Source organism: Notothenia coriiceps, unplaced genomic scaffold (genome assembly GCF_000735185.1).
Source record: "Notothenia coriiceps isolate Sejong01 unplaced genomic scaffold, NC01 NC01_scaffold00000339, whole genome shotgun sequence".
In the NCBI taxonomy this organism is placed as follows: domain Eukaryota; kingdom Metazoa; phylum Chordata; class Actinopteri; order Perciformes; family Nototheniidae; genus Notothenia; species Notothenia coriiceps.
In genome coordinates, this window is record NW_011333040.1 from 6,700,869 (window position 1) to 6,711,642 (window position 10,774).

Genomic DNA, 10,774 nt, shown 5'->3' on the forward strand with positions numbered 1-10,774 from the left:
GCTGCTACCATAGCATCTTATTGTGTCAGTCACGTTCTTGAGAAACACATGAAGTCTTTCAAAGACGGCAAAGTTGTGAAAGAAGCATTCCGGAGGCTGCCGACGCGCTTTTGGGGACAGTAAAAATAACAGTAGCATTTCAACAGGTTTTTGATATAATAAAAACGCAAGTTAGATACCGTTATTAATCAGCTGTAAGTTTTAGTTTGTTTGAACTTATTCATTATAATTATTGTACAAAATGGTATAAGAATGCAAACATTAAGATNCAGTCCATTTTCACCAGGCCCAACAACAAGAGCAAGGCTGCAGTGCTTATTGTAGAAAAATGGTAAAAGAATGCAAACATTAAGATCTGTTCTGTTTAAATTGATTATAGTCTATTATCAATTCAGGTTAAGAAACTAGTGTTGCTTGCATCCTATTTTAAAGGCATTTCTTTTTATACTCTAATAAAATGCAACAAAAAATGGGTTTGATTCTATTAATTTTGTCTTTTTATTGCACTTTGGCAGCAGATTCCTCTGTAGCTTCAGATCTGAGTTGTCTTATTAGTAAGCCTAATTTATACTTTTGTAGCAACACTATTTTTATATAATGGCAAAGAAAGGGTTCAGAGTCTTTTCTTTTTTTCCTGTCTCATATGTGGCAGCACTGCCACAAGCTCCTCTTCAGAGAGGGTCTTCAGTACAGGTGGCAATATTGTCACCTACCTGCGCTCATCTCTGAAACCAGACCATGTAAACAGGCTGGTGTTTCTTGCAAAAAATCGACATGAGCAGTCCTACCAGCATGGTGTGACCATGGTGGCCAAAACATTTTTATTTGGTCTTAAAAATTGTAGTTCAACATTTATTTCCTGTTACTTCTGGAACATGACGGTTGGCCAGCCTTCAACGTTTAACTGAGTGGAATATGTTGAATGTGTTTTACCAAAATGTTGGCTATGTTAAGGAGTTTTCAGTAGGTTGTGACGGTGCACTGCAACAGATTTGATGATTTCATTTATTTTAGTCTAATTTATTTTTATTTATCATATTAATATATGTTTAGTATGGTTTTGGAAGTGCGCTCCAACATATTTGTTGTTGTTTATTGGTAAAATATTATTTGTTTTAAAGTTCAATAAATGGTCAATGAATAATCATCAAAATAAATCATGATATCAATTATTGACCCAAGTAATTGTGATTATGATTTTTGCCATAATCGCACAGCCCTAGAATATAGCATTACTTCACTGCAGCTTTTAGAAATCAAAACTGAACAGCACTTAGATTATTAGGATATCCAAATATTGTAAGACAATATCTGTCTTCAGGTCACCATAATAATGTTAAACTGCATGGCCCTGGATCAGAACTCTTATCAGCGCAGTTTTCGAGCCAGCCTACCTGCCAGTTGTAGTACATGTGGCACAGCTTGTAGGTGAGCCGCTGCATGTGGTCAGGCTTCAGGCCGCTGCTGTCGTACACTACGTTGTAGTGGGTCGGGGCAACGCTGCCAAAGCGCACATGCTGGCTCACGATGTAGAAGTCATACCTGAAAAAAGGTTGCAACAGTTACCTCTTACTACCGAAAATGTTTAGAATAATGCAGGGACATCCAGAAACATACCACTCTGGACGGGTGATGACTGAGTCCACCACGGTGCCTGGGGGGGGGTTGGTGGCCTTCCCAGTGACAAGGCTGAACAGCCTGCAGCTGATGCGCTTCTTCACCACCACCACAGTAAGCTTGGGCCTATGACCAACAGAGGGAGAGGCCCCATCAGAAAACTGGCCATTTCTGGTATAATGAGCTCTGTTCAAGTCGTTAGGGTGCTTCCATTACCCCATTCAACCAATCAGGGATCCCTCTCTTTCTCAACACATCGTCAAACATTACTTACGCCAAGTATAAAATAAAGTCCTAAGATTCAAGCTTTGTGAATGCTTTGAGAGGGCTCTTAGAGATGAAATACTCACACGTAGTCTTCCCCCATGGACTTGATGCAGTCCAGGATCTGTGACACCTCGTAGTCGACCACGCTGTGCAGCTGGCCGTCTCCCACCCCGTCTCGGTACACAATGATGCGCGAAGGCAGACAGTTGTTGAACTTCATGTAGTCTTTCAGAGCACCTGGAAGACAAATAAAAACATTATAGCACCGAGGCCAAGATTGATAGAAAATTAAAGATATGACTTTAGTAGAATTATGAAAGTAAACTTACCACACAAGGCCATCTTGAGTCCGTCCATGATTTCCTGCCCCTTGTGCTGCAGCACACACTTTGAATACCACCTTGACAGAAAACAAAAACAGCACGCGACTTATTGGTTGTGTTATGGCACTAAATCAGAGGGAAAACATGTAAAGTAAGTAAAGAGGCTACGCCTCAGATTAGAATACACAGACAGCGCAATATAACCACCGGAAGGCCTCTGTTATAATATGCTTTATAGTTCAATCTAATTTAAATGTCGAGACAGTAATGTGCTTTCATAAGGATAAAAAGTCATGTTTGTTTCGCCATGCGTTAATGTATCAGAGCGGAGGCACTGGTTGTAATGTGTACATTAACGCTGAATTAACTTGAGAGTTTGGCATCATGATCGTGACAGAAGAACAATGTAGAAACTGTTGAGGGGTTTGTCCGTAGAAACGTACCTGCTCATGCTCTGGTTTAGGCTGGCCACCAGAGCTCCAATGGACCTCCTGCCGGCAGAGATGTCATGGTAGCAGTCGATGCCCACAATCATCAGCTGTTTGAGCTGCAGAGAGAAGGGCAAGTTAGCAGCACGCGTCATGTCCACGGTTTTTTCCAAACCACATTCATCAGTACCTTCGGTTTTCACCCAAACATTCATCTTTTCCCAGACTTGAAACTAATGAAAAGCAGTGAATCGTCTGAATCACCCAACGAGGTGTTCAAATGTTTTGGGTTTATTATAAAAATGTGGTGAGTAACTGCACAACGCAGTCCGAGTGATAAATGGTAAACAAATCAGTCATTCCGTTGCTTCTCTGTAGCGATCTGCCCATCAGACAGGCCGCCACACGCTTTTAAAACCCACCTCTTCTCCTCAGCAACGTATTAACATCTTTTAGAGTTGCTTTTAAATTGGTCATTGTTTTTACTTGTGCCGTGTTATTTTTTCTATGTTTTGTTTTGACTGTACAGCACTTTGGTCTGGAGGTTTAAAGTGCTTTATAAATAAAGCTGCATTATGTTTAGTGAAACAATTAGCTGTAGCAGTTCTACTCTCTAAAACAACTTTACTCACTCAAAAACTACTATCTCGCTTTCCTAAAACACGCGTTAAGCTTTAATGTCTTCGATGTACAGGTGAGTTCTTGTGCACACAACTTACAGGGATTTCCACGCTCCAGAGCTCTCCTCCAACCTTGCAAGCCATCTGCAGAGCAATTTTGGTAGCTATGGTCATGAGTGCCTGGGGTTTGCTGAGGGTCCGGGCCACCACACACTGGCTTGGGGTGGGGCAGTCCACACAGAGGTACTTCTTGATGGAGTCATACTTATCCTTCCTGTTGCTGGCGAGGACCACCACCACCTAATATAGAAAAACAGCATGTCTCATTTAGCTTTGAAGTTACATGCTATTGGGAAAAACTGGATTTAAAAAGACAGATTCTTTATTCCGCGACATTTAAACTGTTTTACCGCTAAGTACCTGTTTTAGATTGCCATCATCCATTTCTGTAGGTGAAATATATTTCCAAACAACTTGTGATTCAGCTCCTGATGATTTTATCTCCTGGCCCTCGTTCATTTTAAGGACGATCAGCCTGGCTTTGGTTGTTTGATCAAACTGATTAAAGAACAACGGATGAGTGGTCCCTGTGCATGTTTTCCTTTTGCAGCACAACAGATATAGCTTGAGGTGCCTAATTGAGATATTGTGCAACCCTCAACTAAAGTAATACTTGTGAAGGTGATACACCTCTGAGTTTAAGCATGATATATTCAGTCACTCACCATCTGTGTTTGGGGTGTCACGTTGTGCTGCAGGGCTCTGAGGAGAGACTCCAATTGGTCGTCATACTCGATCCTAAAGGAAAATAAAAGTTTGCAATAACTAAATGCAGTTCATTTTGATGGTCACTGGTCTATAAAGTTGCTGGTTTTTGTTGCAGTGTTTTTTTGCTGAAACTCACATGACGCCTTTCTGCATGCGGATCCCGAGGGGAGCGGAGACTTTGCCGAGGGTCTGCATAAGGGACATCGCTTCGTTGACGTTACGCCGGGTGTGAAACATGAACCACTTGTCAATCGGAGGAGAGCTGATGACAGGCATGCCACGCATCTCTTTGGCCCATTCAGCCATCATGGGGTTGTACTCATACTATGGGACAAAACTATTATTTTAACCCTTTTCCAGAACATATAAATGAATTCTTTGAATTTATTTAGATAAATGTATTAATGCCAACACAAGCATGGACTGTACCGATCTAGATCCCTGGAAAATCCTCTCCCCTGGGAGGACTCGGCCAGTCATTTTCAGGAGTTCCCTGTCAAAGCTGAGTCCCCACTTGTCCAACTCTGCCTGAGCGTCAGTGTTCCTATGGAAACATGTTTGGGGTTCAAATCAAAGGCTGGTATCATAATGCCTCAAGATGTGGAAAATGGCACTTTTGATGTGTACAGCCGCCTCACTCAAGTAAAAAGTGAGAGAGGGAGGGAGAGAGAGAAGAGAGAAAAGGGAGAAATATATTTGCGAATTGCATATGAACCTATGATATTAACTCAGGGCCGGCCCGTAGCACTGGCGTAATAGATGTTCGCCTAGGGCGCCAGATCTGGGGAGGCGCTGCGCTGGCAGCTCTGGGAGGGAAAAAAACATGTTTGACCGTTGGTACTCATCCTAATTTTCGGCCTTGATGTAACAACATTCATAATTAAGTAAATGTAACACCCTTTTCACCCCGGTTACACGTTTCATTTGCCCTGTACGATGGGCGCTGTAAGTGATGAAAATGGGGGATGTTGGTAGGCCTGTCACGATAATTAATTGTGTTGGACGATAAATTTTTCTGGAAATTATTGCGATAAACGATAATATTGTCGGCACCGTTTTAAGACCATTTTAGACATAATGATAATATATAATAATAATTCAAGTACATCCTTTCAAACATAACTTTTTATTGAACATTCAACATTGCAAATGAAATGTGAAATAATATTAAAATATATAAATTAATAAATAAAACAAATTAATTAAATTATAATTAATTAATTAAATCACACACAACCAAAACAATAAATTAAATAGAGTCAGGCTGGAAAAAAGAGCTCTCTCTTCATATAATATATATATATACTATATATATATAATATATATATATAATATATATATATATATATATAAATAAATAAATAAAATAAAATTAAAGAGCACACATTATCTCACAAGCAAAAAAAACCTCCTTAAAACAAGTCAAGTGTACAGTCCCACTGTCAAGAGCCCAGATGCCTCAACAGGCCATATCCAAATCTCTTTTTCTAAGTTTCAAGCAAGGACACCAACAGTTTGCACATGTTTGCCTTGTCGGGCGGGGGCTCTCCATCTCCAGCTGCCGTGTTTGCTCCCAGCTGGGGAAAACGGAAATGGGGTGGTTGTGTTTTAGGTGTAGTTTAAAATGCGTGGTATTGCCTGCTTTTTCCGCTACCTTTTTTAAACCATGCGACACACCGCCCGGCTCATTCAAGTTCCGTAGGTTCGCCTCGTTGATTTGTTTGAATCCAAAATACTTGCCACACCGGAGAGAATCGAGATGTGTCGTTAGATTTTGTAACCAATTCCATTTCACTTTTAAATTCCCGCGAGTAAGTCACACGTTGTCTTCCCGCTTGACGCTATATTATTAATTTGGCTGCTACGCTGTCTGCACGTGCACGCGGAGTGTCCTGACCTGGCTGTGTGTCAGCCCCGCCCCTCACAGCGCGCCTGGCAGCCACAGCGCTCCAGGCTAAAATGCTGGTCACATCTTTATGAATTGTAAACGGCCATTTATCGAGCTCAGAAAAGTTATCGAGTCCATTTTTATTTATCGTACGATAAGTCAATTTATCGATTATCGCGACAGGCCTAGATGTTGGCTTATCTGGCGCCCGCAGCTCACAGCCAAAATGCGAGTGAGCGAGGGAGGGTGCACCGGTACCGGCGCTGTTGTTATTAGAATCTGGTGCTAGCTGCTTTAACGGATATAAGAAGATGTTTCTACAATAATGTGGAGGCAGAGTCCTCTCCAGTCAGACTGAGAGGCTGATAACTACAGCTCAGTGAGGTAAGGACTCTTGAGTGTTTAGATAGTTCACTTTAGTCTAAGTTCAAATGGTTTGGTCACAATTTATGTAAACACATATTTCCAAAAATATCCTTTAAAATTGGAAAGATTAAAAAAAAAAAAAATGCATAAATAAATGTTAAGGTAAAATAAGATATGAATGAACAACTCTGTGTTCACCTCTGCACGTGTGTTCAGTGCCGTGTGTCCGGCAAATAAAGTCAAGACCCCCTCAAAAGTTACGGTTTATTTCATTTTAAGGATGAGCACCAAGCAACATCTCCAGGTGCTCCTTTGAGAACCAGGGCAAAAAAGTTATGTGCACCCCTGTTAATAGCCCTTTTTTATAGTTTAACGCAATACCTCCTGAAAGATGTCAAATGTGGAATGAAACGCTGCATCCAGTTCTCTTTATACATTAATTGGGCTTGCATCGTTGTGGCCACAAGAGCACAAATTTCACCTACATATGCAAACTGGAGACAAATCTGTTGAGGCGCGACTCTCTCTGTTGTGGTTCCAATTTGGTGTGTTTGTCCAAGTCCTTCATGATGGTGTAGTCAGCTCGCATCTTGTCAGTCAAGCCTGTCAAACAAAATGAGTTTATTATCAAGTAAGGACAAATGTCACCAAATGGTTAGGCTTTACAATGGATCCAGAAAGACTAACTGCTGTCACCAATAACCGCACAAGGACTTCGGAGTGCATCTTCACTTTTTTGCTGTATTCTTGTGATCAGAAAAGTAATTAATCCTGTTAAAACTGACAAATGGTGTAACAAGTGACCCGTTTCAGTAATAATCTCCTCATGAATAAAAACATTTGATACCATGGCTATAGCAGTGGCCCACTGGAGAATAAGATGGTAACCTGTAAGGAAGCAGAGCTCTGGGATGAGCATGGCCGGGCCAGGAGGAGGGCCTTGAGCGGGCCCCATCTTCTTCACATTGCTAATCAGCAGCACCTGGTTGTTATCACGGATGTCCAGGCTGTATTGCTGGGAGAACAAAGTTTGAATATCAGTGCAGACTAGAATAAGGTTGACATTTAGGCTCATAAGTTACTGGCGGGGCTTTAAATAACATAACAGAAAGCAGTAAATGTTCATGTCTTTAATACAACATTTATTAAATTGTGTGTGTGGGAAGTGCATGTGTTGAGGCAGAAAGCTACATCAATGACAGTTACAGTTGCTCTAATCTTTGTGTCGAGTGCATGAAACTTACAGACTTGTAGTAGTCCTTGAAGGAGACTTCTTTGTTTGCCTTTGTGAAAGTGTTCATAGGAGTGTGATCCCATGCGATATCATCGATCCTGTAGGTCTTGTTGTTGTACCTATTTAAAAAAAAAAAGGTATCAAGAGAATACTGATAAATACATAGTGGATAATCCCTTCCAAACACAGTATTATAAATATGCATATTAATCCATGAAAATAAGTGGCAAATTAGGATCTTACTTGGTGAGGACTATGAGACCAATCAGCTCCTTGCCGCAGATCTCAGAGAATCGCTGATCTCCAGTCTTCTGCCTCAGGTTGACCATGAAGTCCAGCACCGTCTCACTACGCAGGACCTTGTGGCTCACGTCAGTGCACAGCATTATGGCAGACTCGTACTGCAGGATGGTTGTGGTGTAGCCTGGCCAGATGGTGAGCCTAGGACAGACATACAGGCTTAATGTGTTTCTGCCTAAAGCTATTGAAAGAAAAGTAAGCCTCAACATCTGAAGATTGCACATCAACTAAACCCTGCTATGGCTTCTTACTGGGCTTAAGTATTCTATGGAGTTTGTTTTTTAAAAGCAGATAAATCAGTTTTCCTATTATATTGCGTACACATGCACTTGCCATTTTGTTCTTTAAAAGAGGCGAAAGCTTATTTGAGAGTTATATACCTGTGCTGTGGGATGTTGAGTGGATCCTTGGGGTTGTAGTAGTTGCGTCCAATCTGCTGCATGTCAAGCATTCTCAGGATCCTGAAGATATTATAAAACATTTTTAAAAAACAAACATTTGGAGTTTCCAATAAGGAAATGGTGAAATGTTTTGTTATCCAAGCCTTTAGTTTTGGAGGTAATGATTAAGTAAGTTAATTCAAGTATTGGCGCATGGTACATTTCATTTGGCTGATGCAATACAAATGTATGTTCCAACTGTGCTTACCTTCTGAATATTATGTTGTAAAACTGAATGCACACCGGTGACGTCGGTGGCAGTTCATTTGTCAGAGTGACAGTGATCTGTACCTTTTCTCCCATCCTTGTCTCACTTTGGAGCAAAGTCTCCTAAACACAAAGCAAAAAGGTGTAAAAAAAATTAGATAGGTTGAGAACAGAAAAAGTAATCGTTTAAAGGTCGCATGTCATGGCCATTTCTCCTGTCCATAATTCCATTGTTGAGGTATACTAGTATAGGTATATAGCTGCGCCGCATCCCGCTGTCTCAGGGAGGAGAAATCGGCAGAGCTGCAGCTGAGAAAAGATTGAGTGTGTGAGAGGAAGTCCGCCTTAACGTAACGGCTCCGCGGACGTAGCGGCTCCACGGATTGGTCCATTTGGGTATGGGCACGTCACTGTACCCAGGAAAAAAAGAGAAATCTCCAACGAGGCGTTCTGGGGCAGCATAGACAGGTATTTTCTGTGTTAAGAGTTTTACTCTCTACAGGGTGTACTTTGAGGGTTTTTGATTCTGCAGACCGTTTACATGCATAAAACCTTCATTACACACAAGGGGATGGGTAATAACCAGAAAAGCAAGACATGGGACCTTTAAACACTGACAATAGATTTGAAAAGGTCAACATAATAATATCATGATATGGCAATGACATAAGCTTTCCAAATAACAGCACTGGGCCCTGATGATGGCAATCTCTATTAATTGGTCAGATTATATTCCGTTCTTGTGTGGCGCAAACCATTTCGGGGACATGACTGAGGACCGAAACAATTACAAAAACATTGATTACCATCCAACAGTGAAAGTAAACAAAGATAAAACGGGGTTCTTACACCTTTTCCAAAGTCAAATTCAAGCACTTTTCAAGGTGCATTTTCAAGGTGCATTTTCAAGCATCTTACAGCTGTTGTAAATGACATTTATATACACGTACTTATACTCAAATGATTATTTCCCTACCTCACATTAAATCAGATGTTCTTTATGCTATAAACAACCAAATGTGTGTTTCGTGATAGCATTCTCCATGAGGATGAAAAATTAAAGAAAAGAAAACCAAGTTTAATATTTCAAAATGAGTGACCCATCTGTACGTAGACTGGGCATCCCATATAACCTGGCGGAGCCGATATACAACAATCAGCCAAATAACTTTTCAATAAATTATTGATTACTATTTTTTAGGTACTTTTAGGTTGGCAGTAAACACAAGTCAGAGGTAAATTGTGTACTTTTCCTCCACTATATGTATTTAATACCTTCAGTTACTTTACAGATGTGGATGAATGATGTGAAATATAATTAAGTGTTAAATCAGACTTTAGTTCCACTTGGAGTAAATCGCTACCCTGCAGTATACAAAGTCATTAAAACTAGCTGCACCTTTACCAGCTTTGATAACACTTTCATGATTAACCATATCATATATATTATTCTGAAATGGACCAATCTGCACAATGACTACTTTTACTGTCGCTACTTTCACTATATTTTGATGAGAATACTTTTCTACTTTCTCTTGAGGAACATTTTGAATGCAGGACTTTTACTGTAACAGAGTATTCCTACACTCTGGTACTTCTACTTTTACTCAAGTACAAGATCTGAGTACTTATAATTTCGCTACAAGATCTGAGTACTTGTACATTTACTCAAGTACAATATCTGAGTACTTATTCCACCTCTGGAAGTGTATTAGCCTGAATTGTAGCCACAAAATCACGCAGAGCTGCATAAAAATAGACTCACAATGGCAACAAGTGGAAAATAATATTTACAAATGTGTACAATGATTTGTAGGTAATTTTGACTACTCAAGAGTCAAGACACCTGACTTATACATAGGGCTGGGCGATATATCGAATTTACACGATACATCGTGGATTGCACTACATGCGATGTCGTAAATGACCACATCGTGAACATTGAGTATTACGTTTTCAAATCATTTTTCCCGCCGCAGCGAAAGTGAGCTTTCNATATAAAAGACAGTTTGTTTTCATCTGTTTTCAAATAAACAAAGTATTGGCTTTCAGAATATTAAACTTGTTTCGGCAAATTCAGATGATAAATACAACTTCGAAGCTTGTGACGGAATAATTACAAGCAGAGAACGGACTAATGTAACATCACAGCAAGCATAACAACAGCCGGTGTTTCTTGTAAGTGTTTCCCCGGTACACAAACGCAAAAATACACAAACACACTCGCGAGCTTCCCCCAGACCTGGGGTTACGTACTGTAACCCAGCTTCTATGAGTATAGGCGCAGCCCTCTAAGGCTATCGCTATTGGGTAATC

At 40.4% G+C, this 10,774-nt stretch overlaps 2 protein-coding genes across 3 annotated transcripts in view; one reads left to right on the forward strand and one right to left on the reverse strand.

Moving 5' to 3' along the window:
• Positions 1-8,729, reverse strand: part of piwil1 (piwi-like RNA-mediated gene silencing 1) — a 9,763-nt gene extending 1,034 nt beyond the window's left edge. Inside the window, exons 1-16 of the mRNA XM_010776017.1 lie at positions 8,703-8,729; positions 8,460-8,581; positions 8,192-8,272; positions 7,755-7,952; positions 7,522-7,630; positions 7,166-7,292; positions 6,763-6,880; positions 4,453-4,567; positions 4,160-4,347; positions 3,981-4,053; positions 3,355-3,555; positions 2,651-2,754; positions 2,214-2,284; positions 1,968-2,121; positions 1,618-1,743; positions 1,395-1,542 (exon numbers count right to left, since the gene is read on the reverse strand). Coding sequence (XP_010774319.1) covers positions 1,395-1,542; positions 1,618-1,743; positions 1,968-2,121; positions 2,214-2,284; positions 2,651-2,754; positions 3,355-3,555; positions 3,981-4,053; positions 4,160-4,347; positions 4,453-4,567; positions 6,763-6,880; positions 7,166-7,292; positions 7,522-7,630; positions 7,755-7,952; positions 8,192-8,272; positions 8,460-8,581; positions 8,703-8,729 — 1,962 coding nt within the window. The remainder of the gene's footprint in view (positions 1-1,394; positions 1,543-1,617; positions 1,744-1,967; positions 2,122-2,213; positions 2,285-2,650; positions 2,755-3,354; positions 3,556-3,980; positions 4,054-4,159; positions 4,348-4,452; positions 4,568-6,762; positions 6,881-7,165; positions 7,293-7,521; positions 7,631-7,754; positions 7,953-8,191; positions 8,273-8,459; positions 8,582-8,702) is intronic.
• Positions 1-10,774, forward strand: part of rundc3aa (RUN domain containing 3Aa) — a 41,830-nt gene that overhangs the window by 17,421 nt on the left and 13,635 nt on the right. The gene's annotated exons all lie outside the window — the stretch shown is intronic.